This window comes from Panthera pardus, unplaced genomic scaffold, assembly GCF_024362965.1.
Source record: "Panthera pardus isolate Hobbes unplaced genomic scaffold, ASM2436296v1 HiC_scaffold_22, whole genome shotgun sequence".
Classification (NCBI taxonomy): domain Eukaryota; kingdom Metazoa; phylum Chordata; class Mammalia; order Carnivora; family Felidae; genus Panthera; species Panthera pardus.
The window spans coordinates 82,486,606-82,507,775 of record NW_026526788.1 but is presented as its reverse complement, the minus strand read 5'-3'; the positions used below and the strand labels follow the sequence as shown (position 1 = coordinate 82,507,775).

The 21,170-nt window shown below is 54.6% G+C and overlaps 1 protein-coding gene across 6 annotated transcripts in view; it reads right to left on the bottom strand.

Moving 5' to 3' along the window:
* Nucleotides 1-253: 253 nt before the first annotated feature.
* Nucleotides 254-21,170, bottom strand: part of PTPRE (protein tyrosine phosphatase receptor type E) — a 160,885-nt gene continuing 139,968 nt past the window's right edge. For 5 of the 6 annotated variants that reach the window (XM_053910048.1, XM_053910047.1, XM_053910046.1 and 2 more), the window contains 11 exons: nt 18,529-18,648; nt 17,149-17,312; nt 13,185-13,320; nt 12,714-12,863; nt 12,291-12,384; nt 10,947-11,023; nt 10,046-10,180; nt 7,130-7,255; nt 6,231-6,397; nt 4,304-4,439; nt 254-1,652 (listed from right to left, as the gene is read on the bottom strand). In XM_053910048.1, the coding sequence (XP_053766023.1) occupies nt 1,578-1,652; nt 4,304-4,439; nt 6,231-6,397; nt 7,130-7,255; nt 10,046-10,180; nt 10,947-11,023; nt 12,291-12,384; nt 12,714-12,863; nt 13,185-13,320; nt 17,149-17,312; nt 18,529-18,648 (1,380 nt within the window). In that variant the 3' untranslated portion in view covers nt 254-1,577. The remainder of the gene's footprint in view (nt 1,653-4,303; nt 4,440-6,230; nt 6,398-7,129; nt 7,256-10,045; nt 10,181-10,946; nt 11,024-12,290; nt 12,385-12,713; nt 12,864-13,184; nt 13,321-17,148; nt 17,313-18,528; nt 18,649-21,170) is intronic. The other variant, XM_019424610.2, reaches the window with a different exon arrangement.

The following is a 21,170-nucleotide window of genomic DNA, read 5'->3' as shown; positions in this document are numbered from 1 at the left end:
TTGATCACCGTGAGGCTATCGTTAGTATGCAAGAAACCCTGGGGTCACATTATGCACACCAGAAACAGACACGGGATGAACAGTGCAATAGGAAGGTGCAGTCACTTCTCGGTGGAAATGTCAAATAAGGCCTTTATATTTCTTTTTAAAAGCAAAAAAACCCACTGTACCCCAAATGCACATCTTAAGTGCTTTTAGTATGTTAGAGCAGGTGTCTTTATTTTTTATATTTTTATATATATATATATATATATATATATATATATATATATATATTGTGCTCATATGCTCATCTGCTACCTAATGGCCACAGAAAGATCACCGTCATTAAATTACACTTTTCTACATTCAACCTCCTCCCTTTTGTCGCCCCATAAGCCAATCCAGTCTGGCAGTGAGATTATTATTATCCAGTGTCAAAGGTCTCAGTAGTATTTCCATTCAAAAATAAGTTAGCCTTTAGATTAAGGATTTCTCTCTCTGTGTCTTTTATTTAAATATTGAGGAGGGGGACTTTAAAAAAAACTGTATAAATCTAGATTTTAAGATTTCTTTTCTTACAAACAATCTTAGCTTGTACAAGATTTAAAAAAAAAAAAAAACAAGCCAAAATATTCTCAGAAAGTTGAAAGCATCAGTGCTTGTGGTGGTCTCCCCAAGCGTGTGCTCTTGGCATCTGCGTGAGTCAGACGTTTGGCTCCCTCCGCACGTTAGGATTAGGAAGTGGTTTGTGTTGAGCCTCTAGGTAGCTCGAGACCAGAGGCAAGAGTGAGAAACGCAGTTGGTTTGATTCTCAGAGACTCCTCTGAGCCAAACACTCAGACAGACGGACAGCAAGTGGCCACGTGGGAACGCAGCCTGATAGCTGATTTTGCCGTACCCAAGGCCACGGGTGACCGTGCCACCAGCACCGACATCTCCCCACTTCCGGCCCAGACAGCACGGACCCAGCCGTGAGTAAACGCACGTGTATCACTATATGGTCACCAACTGCGCTCATGCATTTTATACCTGCACGCGGGCTGTGACGCCCTTGATCTTTAAAATGTAAAAAGTAAACCACATGAGTTGAGACGGAGGACTTCACAGGATCCCCTACTTACAGTGTATCTCCATGAACATTTTACCTCCCGCAAAACGCCACTGCGCAGGGCTGTAAAAATCAGCGTCTGGACAGGGAATTTTCAACTGATTTTTGAGTCCTCGACCGCTTTCTTAACAGCGGGCTCTGTGTTTACTCTCCTGCGTCAAGCACACATTGCATATTAAGATTTTTAACATTTAGACGTGCTGAATGTGTGAAATTATAGGATATGATGAATCTAATGCAAAATTAGAATATTTACCGATATTAGCAGAAATGCATTTTACGGGATATTACTTGACCTTAATACATTACTCCCGTTTTTAAAAGGGGTATTTAAGATTTAATAACTTTATAGCAGTGGCCTTGAAAGCGTAACAAAATATATACAAAGAAATTAGGACGGGTATTAATGTCAACTATGAAATAAATTAACATGATTTTTATAAAATATACTGACCATTAAATTAAAAAATATTTTAAGGCAGGAATTTCATTTGAAATTAGCATAATCAGAAAATATATCAATAAAATCTTGTACCACTTTGTAGCAGAATTCATACTGTTCCTGAAAAAAAAAAACAAGAATATATTAAAATGATTTTTTAAATTCCATTAATTCAATTAGGAGAAACTCATAAAAAGAAGCCAAAAAAAAAAGTCTGACTAGTTACATACTGGTTACACAGAGACGTTTCCAGGTAAAACTGTTTTTATAATATAAAAAAATGTCAGTGATTAGTTTCAACTTAGCGTATTTGAGGAGAGTCTGAGTAAAAGGTCTTCAGTTTTCATACTTAAAATGGAAAACAGGGGCGCCTGGGAGGCTCGGTTAAGTGTCTGACTTCGGCTCAGGTCATGATCTCGTGGTTCATGGGTTCCAGTCCCGCGTCGGGCTCTGTGCTGACAGCTCGGAGCCTGGAGCTGCTTCGGATTCTGTGTCTCCCTCTCTTTCTGCCCCTACCCTGCTTGTGCTCTCTCTTTCTCTCTCTCTCTCAAAAACTAATAAATAAACATTAAAAAACTAGAAAACAACTATTTTTGAAACAAAATTAAAAAAAACCAGAATATTTAACTTCAAATAAACTTCATAATGTAACAAAGAAGTAACCTATGAAAGTTAAAAAAGATGAAAATCTAGGGTATTTTTAAGCCTCAATTTACTCCAAAAAGGGACATTGTTTTATATAAATTTTAGAATTCAAAAAACATCGCCTTCTATCTAAGGCATCTGACCTATTAAAACACTCCTGTGCATCATTTGACTCTCACCCTCCTCACAAATCGTGAGTTAGTTGAGCATCCAACTTCAGCTCAGGTCACGATCTCACGTTTCATGAGTTCGAGCCCCGCACCAAACTGTTGATGAGTTCGAGCCCCGCGTCGGGCTCTGTGCTGACAGCTCAGAGCCTGGAGCCTGCTTTGGATTCTGTGTTTCCCTCTCTCTCTGCCCCTAACCCACTTGCATTCCGTTTCTCTCAAAAATCAATAAACATTAAAAACAAACAAGGAGGTGTTTGCATGCTGAGTCGGATAAGAAATGTTCTTTGCTACAATCGCTGGGAGCCTCCCTGGGTCAGGCACTCACGGGGCCCCTGAGGTACAGACATAAAACAAATCTGCATGCCAACTGAAGGCAGGTGCTGTCGCCCCATTTTCCACAGATAGGGAACTAAAGTCCGGAAAGTGGGAGGAGCTTGTCCAAGCACGTCCAGCCATGATGTTGGGATGACCTCCCAAAGCCCAAGCAACAAAGGGACGCCATGACTTAGCTTTTATACTTAACTGGGGGCAAGACAGGACTAAAGCTATTCATTCTGCCTGGGGAAGCCGGGAGTGGACTCAAAAAACAGGAAAGAAACTGAAAGAGTATGGCTCATAGTTAAAAACTGAATTTCTTGGGACCCCTGGGTGGCTCAGTTGGTTAGGTGTCCCAACTTCGGCTCAGGTCATAATCTTGCAGTCAGTGAGTTCGAACCCCACATTGGGCTCTGTGCTGACAGCTCAGAGCCTGGACCCTGCTTCAGATTCTGTGTCTCCCTACCTCTCTGCCCCTCCTCCACCCACATTCTGTCTCTCTCTCAAAAATAAACATTAAAAATTAAAAAAAAAAAACTGAATTTCTTTTTGCAGGTATTCCTGTTATCATTATTATTTTCATCTAGAAAATCTTCCACGGAGTGGTCTGCTTCTGTTTTTCCCATGCCCAAAGTCGTTCAAGTTCACGATGCCTGTAGGAGGTATCAGCTGTCAGCAGGCAGGCATAACCTTTAGAAGATGCCTCTAGCGTCTTCCAGAGCCCTAGCAAGGACAGTCCGCGCTGGGACCAGGGCTCTAGGGAAAGCAGAGGAGCCTCAGGTTTCTGCCCCAGTCATGGCCCGAAGAGGGGCGTGGCAGGGAGGAGGGTGGGGGGCTGGTAGGCACACCAGTTTTCCTTTACTGATAGTGGCTCTCGAACCTGTATTCACTTCGGGACCACCTGGGAGGGCCAGAGATACGCCGATGCCAGCCTGGCGCCCACCCCCAGCAAGTGTGAGGGCAGCCTGGCAACGGAGCAGGACTGTGAACACTCTCCAGGCCAGGCTGGTGTGCCCTCAGGGTGAGACCCGCGCTCTCGCCCAGCCTGGGGGCGCGAGGCGAACCCCGTTCTGCTCAGGCGATCCTAGCGGCTGAGCTGTCCCTGCGACGGGAATGTGCTGGAGGGGCCCTCCCGGCACCTTCCATGTGATGGCCTGCTTGCCTGGGCACCCTGTGAGTATAGAGAAGGAGCGGGCGAGGAGGGCACATCTACAAATAGGAAGGCTTGAGAAAGAGGACGCGTGAGAACATTTCTTGAAATTGCATTTACTGGGGCCGAATGATTACTTGTTGAGGAAGCATGTCTTCTGCAAACCAGGAAGCGTGTGTTTTTGTCACAGAATGAAAGAGGATGGCCCTAGAATCTGGCGGAATGGTCACGTGACACAGAAAGCTGGGGTATTCAGTGCCTCTGTCCATGGGGTCTTACAGTCTGAAGTCATGGCTGCACCTCTCCTCCAGCGTCCAGCTCAGGGGACCGTCCCCAGCCAGACTCAAGGGAAGGAGAGGGTCCGTGGAGCTTCACCGGGGAGAGTGCCCTGAGTTCCGTCCCCCGAGAAGCTTGCTCTCCTCCCTCTCCCCACACTCAGCACAGACAATTCTCAGCCCTTCCGGAAACACCCTCGCCACTCAGTTTCTTACCAGGGTTTGCACCATATGCGGTCTCTGAAGTCGTAAACTCTTCACAGCTTGGAATACGTCTAAAAGGCCCTCGGCTTTCACTCGTTCCAGAATGTTGCTGAGCGCAATGAATGTACCTGTTCGCCCGGCTCCAGCACTGCGGAGGAAAAGTACTTAAGGGAGACGACGGGGCTTGCCCGTGGGGACGAGACGCGGACAGCCTGCAGCCCATCCCCGAACACCAGCACAGAAGCAATCGCCCCCGAAAATGAGCCAGGTTTGGATTTCCAAAGATCATCTGCGTGGAGCGAGAGTCCGCAAATGTGACATTCCTAAAGCACTGGCCCAGGTACAGCAGACAGGTAGCTCATGAGTGGGATCAAGACCCGGCACAAGCTTTCAAGCTGCAACTCGTGTAGGCGGGGGGTTCTCCGGGTGTGGTCCCCGGGACCAGCAGCATCAACGTTGCCGGGGAACTTGTCAGAAATGCGAACCCTCCTGCTTCAGGTCTGGGGAGAGGTAACTCGGCCTGGATTCTCCTTCTGTGCGAGGGACCTGCCTTCTGAGAGGCGGTGGCTCACAAGGTGTGATGTTAAGACAGAGGGCGTCCCCTGCCAGGGACGGTTAGATAAGAGACACTTCTCAGCGATGAAGATCTGGGTCCACTCCACTTAAGACGGTCATTTTCTTGATAAACTGGATAAACCCCACAAGAGCAGAGCCCAGGCAGCCTTAGGATAGACAAGAGGCCAGGCCCAAAGTGGGCGGGCTCAGCTGGCTCCCCCCAGAGAGCCCTCCAGGCCCCAGAGGCACCCCCCACCCCACCCCACCCCGGGTGGGCTGATTCTCAGGCTCCCGTCCCATTTCAGTGACCTGTCCCCACATCTGCCCTTGTGGGATTTGTTCGTTTTTGCATCCCTGGTGTCCTACACTCAGTCCGGGCCTGGGGAGGCGGGCACTTGTTTCCAGTTTATTCTAAAGGACTTCTACAAAGCCCACAGGAACTGAAACCTGGGGCGTGTGCTCCACCTGCTGGCCAGGCCAGAAGCGCACCCAGGCCCGTCCCAGGCAGAGAGTTCCAATCCCCCCAAGTGAGGCCCAGGCTCTGGTGGCTACAAGGGATGGGTGGGGTGGGGCAAGCGGCAGCCACGCAGAACGGAAGCCACGAGTGGAAAAATAAATAGAAGGGCAGCTTCAGAAGCAAATTAGCACCCCCGACAAGGAAAGCACCCCAAACTCCTGCGAGGAAGAGATTTGCTTTGGTGGCCAGCCCGCCCGCCCCCCCGCCCCCGCTGCTGGCACGGGGAGGGGCTCTGGCATAACCAGAAGTGGGTCAGCACAGAAGGAGGGTGAGCCGACACGTCTTTAGATTGGGCCAGATTCACCCTTCCACACTTGTGATGCTGCTAATCAAGGACCTTGGTGGGGTGCCCAGCTGTCTCCAGGGGCACCCCCAGCCACGTTTCCTTTGGCCTCCCTTGTGCCTGCCTTGGGAGCGGGGCTGGGGTGGGGCTGCAGGCCTTGGGCAGCGATCCCAGCCTGGACATCCTCGAGTGACTCAAGAAAACCTTCCTGCCTCGGGGGTGTGCTGTGGTGCGGACTTGGCTCCCCAAGCCCAGAGGCGAGGACAGGGAGGGGCGGGCACATCAGCCAGAACAATCTTTCAAAAGGAAGGCCAGCAGGCGAGGCTCAGGAAGTGGGTCTGTCAGAGCTGTGCCTGGAGGGGTTTTTGAGGACTTAAAAGGCATACGGAAACGTGTGTTTGAGCGGGTTCCCTGACTCCTCCCCCCAAATGCATCCTGCAGGTACAGCACATGACGTTTCCGCATCCCTGTGACGCCCTCTGTGTACGGGGAAGGTGAAAACTACAGTCCAGAGCAATGACGCCGTTGGGGGCAGTTAACCGGGCGTAGGGTCTGGCTCGGCCCCACCTGCAGGGGGCGCCCACCTGCAGTGCACAGTGATGGGGTGGTTGCCGGTCTGTTGCTGCTGCTTCTGCACGGCCGCGATGAGGTCGAGCATGCCTTTGCCCTCCGCCGGGATCCCGATCTCGGGCCAACCGTGGAAGTGGAACTGGCGCACCAGTCGGGTCTGCTCCTCCTGGCGGGCCAGGGGCTGCGGGCGGGGAAGGGCGTTCAGTGCCGCCTGGCCACAGGACCCTGACCACCGAGGAGCGGGACCCGGGCCCACCCGTCCTCCCGGGGACCCGCGCCAAGGCTTGGGTCCCTCCTGGGGCCTTCGAAGGCCAGCACGGTCCCCACCTGGCGGGCCTGAGGGGCCTGACCAGGCGGTCTGTGGGCTGTGTGCACCCTAAAGGGCAGGGATGCCAGTATTTCCTTCCGAGTGGGGGCAAGACATCCAGAGGATGTTCCCTGGAGCCCCTCGCCAGGGCCCGCCAGATACCTTTATGGGATCCCTGGCAACCTTGCTGGAGACAACACGATCATCTCTTTCTTAAGAAGCCAGGACCCCTCCTGTCCTAGGGGCTCTGAACAAGCCTGGACAGGCCTCTGTGGCTTGACCCACGGCCTTTCCTCCTCCTGCCCCCCCACCACTGCCATTTCTCCCGAAAGGGGAGGTGGTGGCCGTGTGACGCCTCTAGGAGTCGGCCACTCTGCTCCACCATCTCGTGCAGCAAGGAGGCAGGTGACCCCGAGGGTGCGAACGTTGTAGGAGATCTGCCCCTTTGTGACATGGCTCCCTACTCACCGCACTGAACGTGGATACTAAGGTACCAGTTAGAGGAGGTGGAAGGAGCAGGACATTCTGGTACCATCGCCAGCAGACCCTGAGGGATGCTGTGGTGCATTCTGTCTACAAGGGTGGAACGCACTCTGGCGACAATACCTGATTGAAAGTGACCAGGAAGTCCCGTATGCTGATGGCTTCGGAAAGCGTGTCGCTTTTTATTTCGATTGTTATTTCGCCGTGAGTCACCGAGCCCTCTGTTGGCCAATACTGGTAGCATTTATCCTTGGGGTAAAAAATAACATGTTAAGTCTCATAGCGAATAACTTGCTGTTAGCAGTTTGAGGATATGAGGCAGAATCACTCTCAAACCATTTAACGTACTTCATCTGACCAAGTAAATCACATATGAATACGAACATGAATGCCCGTTAATACCCATTGACCAAGGGAATCCAGAAACAGACATGCATGTGGTTGCAACTCAGATACAGAACATGATGGAAAGAAAAGATTCCATAAGTGGAATTGGAAAAACTGGTTTTCCACGCAGGAAAAGCACTGGGTCCCTGACTCACAACCAACCAAGCTTGATATGAACAGTCCAGCCCTCCTGGAGTTGGGCAGTGCACAACCTACACTACCATATGCAGTAGGTTTGAGTCTTCATAAAAATAAACCCAGATGGGTTAATACTTAAAATTAAAAACAAAACTGTGAAGGCCTTAGGAGACAATGTCTTTCCAGTCTGAGGTGTGCAGAAGGACTCGTTAAGCAAGACCCCGACAGAGCTAACCATCCACGGCGCGAAGATTGCAACATCAGATGACAACACAGTGAACTTCACTCCGTCAACAAACATTCTCAAAAGAGTGAAAAGACATGCCATCAGCTGGGACAAGACATCTGTGGTACGTAAAACCCGCCAAGGGTGAGTATCAAGAACATGTAAAGAATTCTTGTAAGTCAAGATAAAAAGAGCCAACAACTCACTAGCAAAACGGGAGAAAGGCAAGGCCAGGCGTCTTGCACAGAGGAAAACGTCCATCTATACATATATGAAGCGAGGCTTGACCTCACAGGAATCAGAGAGATGCCAATCAAAGCTACAAAGGGATGACAGGTACTCGTATTCAACGAACAAAAATGAGGGTGCCTGACGGTACTAGGGGCGTCGATCGAATATCTCTCTCATACACCGCCAGTGTCCGCTTTGGGAAACGGAACCACTTGGCAAAGCAGTGAGGAAGTATCTTGTAAACCCAAACTGTCACACGCTCTCCAGTGTGGCGTAATGTCCCTCTGGAGTCTGCTCTTCATTGCGCAGCATGAGACACGAAGGAGAATGTACCGGTAGGTAGCGCCACGTGTAAAACAATAAAGGGGCATCATCCCAAATTCCCATAGCGGGAGAAGGGATAGAGAAGTGGGTTCAGGATGTCCAGTTCGTATCGTGGAACAAAACAGAGTCACGATGAATGAACCACAGCGATACGCTTCAGGGTAGGAAAGTGTCAAAAGCATCATTCTGAGCGGAAGGAGCAAGTCCCGGCAGAACACGCGCTGTAATGATACCCTTTGTATGAAGTTCAAAAGCAGTAGTTGCTTCAGACACACACGTACATGATCTGAAAAGATTTCTGGAAAAAGCAAAGAACACATCCACTAGGATGGCTTTAAAAAGACCAGTGACAACAAATGTTGGTAGAATGAGGAGTCACTGTAGCCCTGGTCCACTCCCGGCGGGAATTCAAACCGGGGCAGCTGCTGTGCAAGGCAGTCTGCAGTTCTCCAAAATGTTAAGCTGTATGAGTCTGTACGACAGAGTTATGATACGGCCCGGTAATTCGGCCCCTAGGCGTCTCCCCAAGAGAAATGAAAACACAGGTCCGTGTCAGAACCCGAACGTGAATGTTCCCACCATAATGCGTAACAGCCCAAGAGTGGAAACAACCCAAATGTCCGCCAGCTGACGAACGGATACACAAAACGTGGCCTGTCCTTACCATGGAATATTATTTGTCAAGAAAAAAAGAGCTTATTCCTGATACTACACGGTTAAACCTTGAAGACATTACACTAAGTGAAAGAACTCGATCACACAAGACACGTTGTAGGAACTCATCTTCATGAAATGTCCAGAAGTGGCAAATTCATGGTGGTTGCAGAAGCTGGAGGAAGAAGGAATGGGGAGTGGCTGTTCTTGGGTGTGGGGTTTCCTCTGGGGGTGACAAAAATGATCTAGAATTAAATAGTGGTGATGTTGCACAACGCTGTGAGTGTATTAAAAACCGCAAGGTGCCTGGGTGGCTCGGTTGGTTAAATGTCTGACTCTTGATTTCGGCTGAGGTCATGGTTCTCATGGTTCGAGAGTCTGACCCCCCAAGTCGGGCTCTGAGCTGACAGTGCAGAGTCGCTTAAGGTTCTCTCTCTCTCTCCCTCTCTTTCTGCCCCTCCCCAGCTCGTGCACACACGCTCTCTTTCCCTCAAAATAAATAAATAAAATTTAAAAAATATCGCCGAGCTCTACCCTTTGAAAGGATGAACTGAATAGTATGTGAATTGGACGTCAATGTGCTGTTTCCAAGAAAGCAAAGGAAACACAGATTCAGGGTAGCGGCTCTATCTGGGGTAACGTACAGGTAGATGTACATTACTGGTAAGGTTTGGCTTTTCGGTCGGATGGTGGGTTCACGAGTATTTACTGTGTCATTCAATAAAAGACACAAGAAGGCCCTGGACGGGTCTCTGGGGAAAGGGAAGCGTTTGACTCATTCGGCCCACCCAGGACAACACCTGTAAGGTACACATATGTCAACGCCTACGTCCTTATGTCTTGAAGACAGTTAAGATAGGTGAAATGAAATGCCGGCTAAGAGCGAAAGCCAGTGGGCGGTCATGGCTGAGCAAGAGTGGAACCTCTTTCATCTCCAGCCTGGCTCCCTCCCCAGTCCCTGTGGCCTCAGCAGCTGACGGCTGCCACGGGGTGGGACCTGTGGGTGGCGGGGGGCCGCCAGGGGCGCCGTGGGTTCTCGGGAGGCCCCCGCAGGGGGCAGGGCGGCGGGCGTCCCTGACCTGCTCTCGCTCCTGGACCTCCGTCAGCATCACGACCGTGTGGCACTTCCACTCCCAGACCATCCGCCAGAAGTCCTCCACCGTGTGCGCCAGGGGCCCCTGGGTGGCGATGAAATAGTCCTTCTGTCGGTAGCCCTTCAAAGGGGGAACAGAGATTAGAGTCTGACTCCCTTTCCCCCTGGCTCCACTATGGACAGCGGGGTGCAGGAGAGGCCAGGGCCCGGCCAGGGAAAACGTTCTCCGGCTTCCAGGGCCGGGCTGGGCCCCAGCAAACCACCTGCACGCAGCGACAGCCCGAGATGCCCATTCCCTCTGCCACCCAGCCACCTCCTCTGCAGCGCCTGGGGTCGCCTCTGAGCGGGTGGCATGAGCCACGCTGGCCCCGGCCACCTGAGAGAGCACCGGTGACTCTGTTCTCGTGTGTTGCTGTGTTTCGGCTCAGTTAGCATCATGGTGGCGGGCTGGGGGCGGGCTTAGAGGGAGTGGATTCAAATCCAGTTCCTCCATGCGGCCCAAGTGACCTCTGGCAACGTTTTCTCATCTGCAAACGGACGTACTAATGCAGATGTGGCCGCAGCGTCCTTCCGTCCACGCGGAATGGACAGGAGGGCACAGAGACTGCAGGACAGCCAGCCGTGCAAGGGCCCATGTGACCCTGGTGCGTCAAAGAAAGAGTGCCGTGCCTCATAAAGCAAATTCCTTAGCAGTGCACCTGTTACCTCTGTTTCCAAAGTTCATTGTTCGTGTTTTTTGCTTTTTAGAAGCAAGTAATTCTGCTAACGAAATGGTTGGGATTTCAGGACTCCTTCCTGATCGTGAAAATGAGTTAATGAAGAGTCTGCGATCACAGATGAAGGTCACAGTCATCTTTGCAAAGCACAGCCGGGGCCGCTATACTTACGTCGATAAAGGAGGCGTTGATGTAGTCTGTGTATTCTTGACCCCTTTTCATGGAAAGGATCACCCGATTGAAGTCATCTGCAAAGCAGTATGATCCCTCAGTCACAGCACAAACACCGCCCTGCCTTGCAAAGCTCACTCAGTGGCTACAAGCTTCCAAAACACAAAACTTGTTAATAAAATCGCGGAGTCGAGTCAAGTCCCTGGAAGGTTTACTTTATAAAGTAGGTTAATTAAATTGGCCCAGGAAATTGTGTTTTGGTAGGAAAGCTCTGAAATTACCCCAGTTATCATTTTCGTGTGCCATGAATTGATGTAATTCATACCAAAATATGAGCATTAAAAATACTGCATTTCAGGAGTAAAAGGAACGTGGCCCGACAGGTGACCTGGAATTATGGCTGCAGCCGCACAGAAGCCAGTGTCTCAGGCCAAAACAGGCTTCACCCAGCATTCATGCACTTTTTTTTTTCTAACTTTTTTTTTTACTGTTTATTTTTGAGAGAGAGAGGGAAAGAGAGAAAGCATGAGCAGGGGAGGGGCAGAGAGAGAGAGAGGGAGGCACAGAATCCGAAGCAGGCTCCAGGCTCCGAGCTGTCAGCATAGAGCCCAACGCAGGGCTCAAACCCACTGACTGTGACGTCACGACCTGAGCTGAAGCCGGATGCTTAACCGACTGAGCCACCCTGGCGCCCCAGCCTTCACACACTTCTGATTCTCGGCAATCACTAAAGCATGTCAGGAACCCTGAGTCCACATCTGCAGTGAGGTGCTCTCTCTCTCTTCACCCTCTCCCTTCCTTTCCTGTGGTCCCTCTGATCTCTGTGGAGTCTGTTTCTTTGCCTGCACTCAACAAACATGGGCACCCCTTCCTCTTTCTCCCCCTTACCTGGGACCTCGGGGCAGGCCAGGGTCCCAAATCTACCCCTGCCCATTCCAAGGCCTTTCAGGTCCCCTGGCCTGGAGCAGGGCCCCCTCCTCCATATACAGGCTTGGGGGACTACTGGATGAGATGAGAACCACGCAGCCCCAGAGTCACGACCAGAGCAAATCTCTCCGCTTCCAGGAAGTCCTCCCTCTGTCTTGCCACCTACATCTCGTATCACATGCTGCCCGCCTGACACACAGGACTGTCTGGGTCGCTCACTGCTTCACAGGTGGGTGTTCTCTCACCTACCCTTGACATAGCCCCCCAGGAGCCCTTAACCCCAGGCCCGGGGGCTGTCCTGCCCTTGGATCCTGGCTTACAGAGGCGGGCAGTCAAAGAATTCTCCCAGCGTGCCAGCCCCAATCCCATCCTGCCTTGGGGTTTCAATCCCACGGGGCGGCCCCAGGGCTGCCTTACACGGAATGATCTGGATGACTCTGGCCTTCTTCATGTTGGCCGGCAGGTTGCCCGTCCTCATGTCCTCCTTCATGATCCGGACATTTGTCAGTTTCTGCAGTCAAGGACATGGGGTCACAGCTCCAACACGGACTCTCCCGCGCGACTCCCTCAACCCCGGAACAGCACCCCTGTCAAGGGTGCCTGCTGACCCGCAACAACGGCCCGTCTCTGACCCCGGACGTTTCCCGAATGTTGGGAAATGAGAGCCCACGCGTGACGCGCTCCCCCACATGGGCCCCTGCTCAGCTCTGAAAGCCCCCAAGAATTCTTCCCTCTGTGTCACAGGCGGGAGGGCCACCCTGCTTGTTCCGGGCTTGGGCCAGAGCGGGGGTGGTGATTGAAAGGGGACTCCTTTGGCCGGCTGCCCGCCTTTGCACGTACCCTGAACTCCTCCTCCAGCCCGATCTTGTCGAAGTGGGTGGCGGTGCCGTGCAGCGTCTGCAGGTGGTTTTCCAGAGAGGACACGTCCAGCTCGGTGTCCCCGTAGAGGTAGTACTCCAGTAAGGCTTGGTAGATGAACGTGTACTGCATCTGTGGGGAGACCCAGAGCACCCGCGCCCTCGAGCGTGCCCGGCCACCACTGGCCCGGCCACTGCTCACAGCTCAGAGCAACCAACTCCACGCTTTGCCAAGGTAGGGAGGTTTGGGAGCAAAAGTCAGATGCACGGCCGTTACCAATGGCCGCTTATGGCCTTGAGTGAGGACCATATGGCAGCAGGCATTACTGAGCACCTTCTCCCCGCCAGGCACTGTTACCCGTGCACCGACAGCCCGGGGGTGGCCCAGGTGTCTGGGTTTGCTCTGTGCAGCTCTCCCCAGGGCGAGGGGCTGGGCTGGGGGAGGGCTACTCACATCTGTTTGAACCATCTGAGGACGCTGGTTGCGGATTCTCGACACGAAGTCGAAGACGTCGACCTTGTGCTCGGCGTGCATCATGTCCATCATGGCATCGATCACTATGAAGGTGCCCGTCCGGCCCACGCCGGCGCTGCCGGGGAAAAGCAAGAGGCCGAGTCGTGAGCCACGGCACCCGCCCCCCCCGCCCGCCAAAGCTGACCTGTGCACCCGGACCGAAGGACACGCTGCCCTCAACTGGGAGACACAGCCCATCGCTTAACCGAGCCTTTGCCGGGCAAATGAAGAGCAAGTCTACGGGGAGGCCACCAGAGGGCACCACAATCTTCGTAAAATTATCTGACACTGTTCCTCTAATAACTAGACACTGTTGAAAGGCATGTCGAAAAAATCTGTCGTAGTCGTCTCACGTGAGGTTGTAATCGTCCTCTCCTACCAAATGCCGTCTTCTTGTTGTGTGTGCAAGTGGAGTTTTTCCAACGTCACACTGGAAATGGCTTTTCCAAGTTCGTTATAAAAAGGAGGCTCCCCAGGCTGCGTCTGTGCGCTCTTGAGCCAAGGCCAGCCCTCGTGGGAGGCACTGGGTCTCTCTCTGGCACCCCGGCCCTCCTCCCGCGGCTGGCTGAAGCCAGCTGGCCCTTGGGGTCACAGCTGAGCAGTCTCCTGGCCAGGAAGCTGCCCCACTGGCTTCCTGGGTTTGGCTTTCCTTGTGCCGCCGGGATCCCGGTCCCACCCTCCCCCCGCCCGCCGTCCTAGGTACATCTCCACCAGACAGTGGGGCCATACGTGTTTGTTCCCCGGCCCCCAGGACTCAGTGGGCACAGAGCTGCACTCAGCCAACATCTGCTGAAGGAGGAACGCCCTAGTGACCCAGACTCATCTATGCAGCATGAACCACTCCTTCCAGCCCCTGCAGCATTACCCTCTTTAAAAAAAGAAAAGAAGGAAAGAAAGAAAGAAAGAAAGAAGAAAGAAAAGAAAAAATAAAGAAAGAAAGAAAGAAAATGAAAAAAGAAAGAAAAAAAAGAAAGAAAGAAAGAAAAAGAAAGAAATCTAACAAAAAGACTCACGACTTAATGAGTCAAGTCCCCCGCTTTCCCCTTTGTTTTTTTTTTTTTAATTTTTTTTTAACGTTTTATTTATTTTTGAGACAGAGACAGAGCATGAACGGGGGAGGGGCAGAGAGAGAGGGAGACACAGAATCGGAAGTAGGCTCCAGGCTCCCAGCCATCAGCCCAGAGCCCGACGCGGGGCTCGAACTCACGCGAGATCACGCGAGATCACCCGAGATCGTGACCTGAGCCGAAGTCGGACACTCAACCGACTGAGCCACCCAGGCACCCCCCCCCCCAACTTTCCCCTTTGGGTGGGTGGGAGACACCACAACGGGGCTAGGACAGCGGCGAAGACCGTCCCCTCGGGCAGATCCCCTCATTCAGCGGGGAGAACAGGTGAAACGTGAGAGGTCTTCTGGGAGTCTTAGTTCTTTCTCAGATACGAAGTCCGAGAAAATCATCAGGTGCAGGGCCAGGTGAGACACTACCCAACAGGTATGAGAGGGAGGCCACAAAATAACCCCCTGCAAGGCTGTGAGGGTCCCTGAGCCGCTTACAGGACCCCCCCCCCCCCACCTGGCCTGGGGTACATGTGCGAGAAGCCACTTGGTCCCCCATGGAAAGGCTGAGGCCGGCTGACCCGTCCTGGCCGCCTCCGTGGGGACGCTGTTCTCAGGGGGACTCGGGCACAGAATGTCCTATTAAGTGATCAAGAACCAAACGCTGAGGATGAGTGTTTCAGCAAGGATGGCCATCAGGAAGTCAGAGCCCCGGGGCGGGGGCCGTGCGTGGCCCGGAGCTGAGGAGATCCTGTATGAAAATGAACTTGGGGGTGGGAAGGTGGAGTCAAGTCCGCCCTGGGTCTCGGGAGCTGACAGCCAGTGTGAGCCTTCTCCCTAACCCTGCTGGCTTCCGGCAGGCCTGCCCTCCTGGCTCGAATTCCTGCCACCACATCACCGCCAACAGGCAGGCGCCCAGAACCGCCCATCTGCCCACACCGGCCTCTCAGGGGGCCTCAGCCCAGGAGGGGAAGGATTCCTTCCCCCAGAGAGGAGGGGGGCTTTGGGAAGCCCGAGTCGGAGGGCGCCACTGCTTCCATTTACTGTCCATTAAAAACCCGGTGACAGAAGACAGGAGAACGTGTCTTCTGAGTGACGGAAGACAGGAGAACCCGGGAGCCCCAGGAGCTGTGCCAAAGGAACACAGAACCGCAGGGAGACGACCAGGCGCTCAAGAGCGAGAGCTGAGCCTCACGGCCACGGAGGGCGCCCAGCGCGAAAATAAGACGAACGGCGGACGCACCTGCCCTGGGCACCTGTGGTTGAGGGAGAAGGGAGCAGAGAATGGACAGTGGTCGTTCATTGAGATGTCACAAGCACGACAGATCTGGAGGGATGGGGACAAAGCAGAACGGAGCCAGCTCCCAGCGGCTGCCCTCCGACAAGACAGAGGCCATCTCTTTACCTCCCGCCATCCAGGGCGGAGCGGGGCCACCACCACAGGGAGCGGGAGGCAGGGAGCCCGCAGCGGCAGGAACGGTCTTGTAGAGCCAAGAGGACCTGGATGCGGAGACCCCCTACGGCTTCTCCCGCTGAGGGCGTCAGACCCTGGGGCCTGGGGACAGGCTACTGGGGAAGCACCCGCCGTCCCTGCTACGGCAGGGCCCCGGATCTCTGATGGGACTCAGGCCCCTCCGGCCAGGCTTGTTCCCGCCTCCTGGAGGGCAGGCCCTGCTCACTAGGGCGTCCTCAGGATCGTATTCGTTTTCGGCTGTCAGAGCCAGGTTCGTTCTGAGTATCTTGGCACTGACGAGGGACAAAGGGGACGAGGGACGAAAGGCACCTGCACACAGTGATACTGATGCTTGGAACCGGCCACACCGGAGTTCGGCAGAAGCGGCACAGAGACTCAGTTTCACGAAGCCTGGGCAAGCACGGGAGCAGCTGACGGGACCCCCAGCTGCGGCCGCACGGCATGGGCCTCCACCCCCTTCCCCTCTCCAGGGCACCTGCTGGGAGGAACTCGTAGGCCCGGCAGGTGTAATCCCAAGGATGCCACCTCACTCGACGCACAGATGCTCCAACGTCCCTCAGCTCCCAAGCGGCAGGTCCAGGAGTCTATCCCTGGGCGGATGACAGGGGCCTCCCCTTTGGCCCCCAAACTGTCTTCAGGTTCTAACTGAGCACCCACCGGGAGGATGGGGAGTTTGGCCTGGAGCACTGCTCCCCACTGTGCCTTTGTCTTCAAAAGCAGAAAGGGCACAAGCCAGTCAACCAACCCGAAGTCCGAGGCCTTTTCTCGTACGTGACTTTCTGCACCAGCGGCCACGCTGGGCAGGCAGACATAAGCCCCAGAGGGAGTTAGCCCACCCTCAGAGTCGAGTCCCGGGCCCCTCCAGGACTGTCCCTCCCACTGCAGACCAGGAGATCGCAGCTGGGAGGGGGGACGCCCCGCCCTGGACAGCTGCTTCTGGCCACTATTGGCTGTTCCTGGGCCACGGCCCCCAGCCCCTCTGAGCCTCGCACACTCATGTAGAAAGACTTGGGGGGGGGGGCTCTCCATAGAAGCATGGTTTCCACCTCTGTCCCCGGAGATGACCTGGGGTCTGCGGGGGCAGTGAACCTGCCAGAGCCCCAGTAGCACCATCAACCTGGCCCCTCGGCTTTTGTCTGTTTTAAGAATTGGGGATCCCGCTCAGACGCTGCTGACGGACGGGTCCTGCTGTCACAGAGTGGGCTGAATGTCCCTCTGGCTCTCACCCCCAGGGATCCCCCAAGCTGTCACTAGTAATTGTGTTCACAGCAGGCAGGGGGGTGCTTTCACTACGCCCCTACCTGTCCTTCTGCCCACCTTGGGACCGGCCCAGCCACGAGGGCGAGTCCTCCGGGGGCCCCGGCCCGACGTACCTGCAGTGGACCACTATGGGCCCGGCATGGGCGGGGTTGAGGGCCTTCACTTTCTTCAGGAACTTCAGCATCCCGATGGGGGTGAAAGGCACTCCAAAGTCGGGCCAGCTGGTGAAGTGCAGCTGGGAGACCAGCCGTGGGGCTTTGCAGCCATCGGGGAGCTGCTGCGGAGAAGGGGGACACGTGAGTGGGGGAACAGCGCCTGCCCCTCCCCCAGCATCACGTCCTGAGGATGCTCGCCGCCCCCACCCCTGCCATCTAGGCCCCGGGCCGCCGTGGGTCCACCGGCGGCACGATGGCTGCTCGCGGGGTCCGCACAGCAGGACCCACGGCACCCGGCCCAGGCCCCCGGCAGCCAGACGCATCCCTGAAGCCGACCCTGGAGTTCACAGACCCCACTCGTGAGCGGGGAGACCACATCCGGGTCTGCCTGCGTAACTGCCAGCAGCCAACACTTTCGCTCCCCAGAGGCTCAAGATTGAGGGGAAAGATGTGGCTGGCCTGTTATGGGAGACCCCACCCCACCAGCCCCGCTCAGAGCCTCTCAGGTTTCCTCCCCGACAAAGGCCCATGGGTGCGGTTCTCTGGCCAGATCATGGAAGGCTGGATAGTGTATGTGGAAGTGCCTTTGTGTGTGTGTGTGTGTGTGTGTGTGTGTGTGTGCATCAGTGTGTCCGGGAGGGACACAAGCAGGGGAGAGTAAACACCATCACCATCAAGCTCATCCTCTTCCCTTCTTTGCTGTGGCTTCTAGGAACCTCAGACTCCTATTCTGCCATCTGACTATGCCAATCCCTCCACCTTTGACTCCTGATTGCATGATCTTCTGGTTTTCATATATCTTAAATCTCTATTTCATCTGCTTTGTCCACAGGCATCCGTGCCTTACATTTTTCTAGGCAGGGATGGAGTAGGGACAAGTAGGAAATAAAGGCAAAAAATACTGAGCAGGTGACAGATCAACTTTTGAGACTGTTAAAAAAAAAACCTCACTTCATCACTTCAGTGTGTGACATGACATCATGTGACTGAGTGGGGGACCCCAAACCCCGTGCCCCCATGCAAGTGACCTGCCTTCTTCCACCCAAAACAGTGACTGGGGCCCAGGAGCATCCAGAGCTGTCTGAAGACTAGGGGTGCACCTGTCTCCTCCCCTGTAGACCCGACCTCAGTCCACGAAAGCCCAAACCCGCCCCTACCCCCACCCCCGCACTTCCTCCCGACTCAGCCCCCCCTCGGCCAGAGCTGCTCCAACACTGCGGGGAGGCTGTGGTGGGGGTGAGGCTCTTCATGCTAAAAATAATGACACGTGTATTTATTCTTGACCCTGCTCTCTCAAAGGGTTGCCTTTCCAGAAAGTTGGTAACTCAGAACGCTTACCGACTGTATGCAGAACTTCCGGATGGTGTAGTCGACCAGAACCACACAGTCCTCCACGCACACGCGGATGTTTCCGTAGGTCCAGCATCCCTGGTCCGGCCAGTACTGATAGCATTTCTCCTACGTGGGGCAGTTGAAGAGAAAGAAATAGGTCTGGGGCGCCCGGGTGGCTCAGGCAGTTGAGCGTCTGACTCTTGGTTTCGGCTCGGGTCACGTCACGGTTTGTGGAATCGAGCTCTGTGTTGGCCTCTGTGCGAGGAGCCTGCCTGGGACTCTCTCTCTCCCTCTCTCTCTCTCTGCCCCTCCCCTGCTCATCCACATGCACTGTCTCTCTCAAAATAAATAAATAAACTTTAAGAAACAGTAAATAAGTCTGTGTGTGCCCTTCAGGCACATCAGCACCCTCACCCCCTCACCCCCCCATCAACACAGGGCCTCACACACACCAGGTTCCCTCAGACAGTTCCGGAGCTGGGAAAGAGCACTAGGAGGTGTGGAAGCTGGGAGACTGAGGCCACAAAACAGCCCTGAGCCTATACCTGGGCCCCTGTCTGCTTTCGACACCAACAGAGGCTGGGCCTCACGGGAGGACGGCGTGTCCCCAAACGCTTCCCACTGGACTCAGCAGGGTGTCCTTCGGCTCGCGGAGGACAAAGCTGGCGAGCCCACCGCGGAAGAGGGGTCAGCTTAACGCTCCCCACTTATCTCCGCCTAGGACAAGGCAGATGCAGAAATCTGCAGAGGACGGGCACCCTGCCACGCAGAGCCCCACCTCTTTACCTTCCCTCCCTCGGAGCTACAAATGGCTCCATTCGGGGACAGAGCGCAAGGGGCCTAAAGGGCAACAGTCTTCCGTGAACACGGGGCACAGGAGTGTGTGAGGACCCACCTATGGGGGCCCAGATGTGCTCAACAAGCCTTCTAAACGTCAGACAGACAGGGTGCCTGGGTGGCTCAGTCAATTAGGCATCCGACCTCGGCTCAGGGCATGATCTCACGGTTCGTGGGTTCGAGCCCCGCGTCGGGCTCTGGGCCAACAGCTCGGAGCCTGGAGCCTGCTTCGGAGTCTGTGTGTGTGTCTCTCTCTCTGCCCCTCCCCCACTCACACTCTATCTCTTTCTCTCTCTCAAAAATAAACATCAGACAGTTTATTCTGGAAGCTGCCCACAAGTGGCACAGCTAATAAGTCACGAGGATTAATAGTCTTATGAAAAAAGGCAGCCTGGCACTTACCAGGCCCGGCATTTATATTACGACACTGCAGGACAACTTCCCCTCCCTACTCCAGGGCATCTCTGAGGTGCCTTGAAGAGAAACAGTTACCCAAAAGTGCTAATCTGGGCCAGTCCTGGCTTCCTGGGGACCCTCCAGGACCTCCTGAGATTCTCCCCTTGAAAGACTCTGGCCCGGGGCCCGAGGGCTGGTTCCGAGGCCCCCACAGGGCTGTGGGTGTGGACACTTCTCCACCCTCTGACCTCTGGTCTCACCCGACGCCCATGGTGCCCTCCCTCCGGTCAGATCACGAGAAGTCAGGGCGACCGCATTTCACAACGTTCAGCCAAGATGTTGAAGCCGGGAGACAACGAGAAGGGTAAGCACTTAAGAAAAGGGAACTCTACTGAGAAATGGTCTCATCTGAAATGGTCAAAACCAAGATACAGAAGAGGCCGGCTCTGAGTCACAAAAATGGAAAAATCCAGTAGGAGGCTTCAGAGAAAGATCGGAGATAAACGTCGAGTAACATGACGACGGCGGCGGGGGGGGGGGGTGCAGGGGGGGGGTGTCTGAGTCTCCCTGGGTCGCATGTGTGTAAACAAGCCCCCTCCCCCACCCCCTTGCAAGTGGCAGCTGTGGGGCCGCGGGTCCCAGGGGACCCAGGGCTCCCGCGAAGCTTTGGGGGCCGGGTCCTGCCAAGGCATCTGCTGAGAGTGTGGGAAGGGTTCAGGGCTCCTGCCTGGAACCCCCCGTCTCCTGTCACTCTTTCCATCCACAGGACAGGATTCGCCCCATGAGGGTGACCCTTTCCAGCTCTGTCCCAACCGCCCTGGTAACAAAACAAAAACTCCATCCTACTCAACCGGAAACAGTGACTGGAGGCTTTTTCCTGTGCTTTTTGGAAGGCATAAAACAAACCAGTGATGGTGGCGCGGGGGGAGGGGAGGATTCTGCCTGAGGGCCAGTGTCTGCCTAGGGCCTCAGCTGAGCTGCCCCAGCAGGCCGCCTACTTCCATCCCGGGGGACAGCCCTTCCCCTTTCCCTTTCCCAGAGCCCAGCTGCCTGGGGGTCCCCTGCCACTGTGCGAAGACAGGGCCAGGGTGGAGACCAGCACCGCGTGGGGACATGGCAGGCCCAGACAGGGACCAGGAGGACAGACGTCTCCCACCACACAGAGCCTTCCTCGCCCCCGGCCAGCCCCCCCTTGTTCTGGGCCTCAAGCTGGAACATGCTAGAACAGCGTCCCCCTGTCTGGCAAGCCTCCTTCTAGCCTGCGATTCTTTCATGCTGGTGAAAACTCACTTCTGAAAACCCAGGCCCTGCTTTCGGCAGAGAAACCCTCCCCGGGCCGCCTGCCTCAGACTGTCACCGGAGACCCCAGCCCGAGACCCCAGCCCAGTTCCCTGACCCATGGCCAGCGGTTCTGG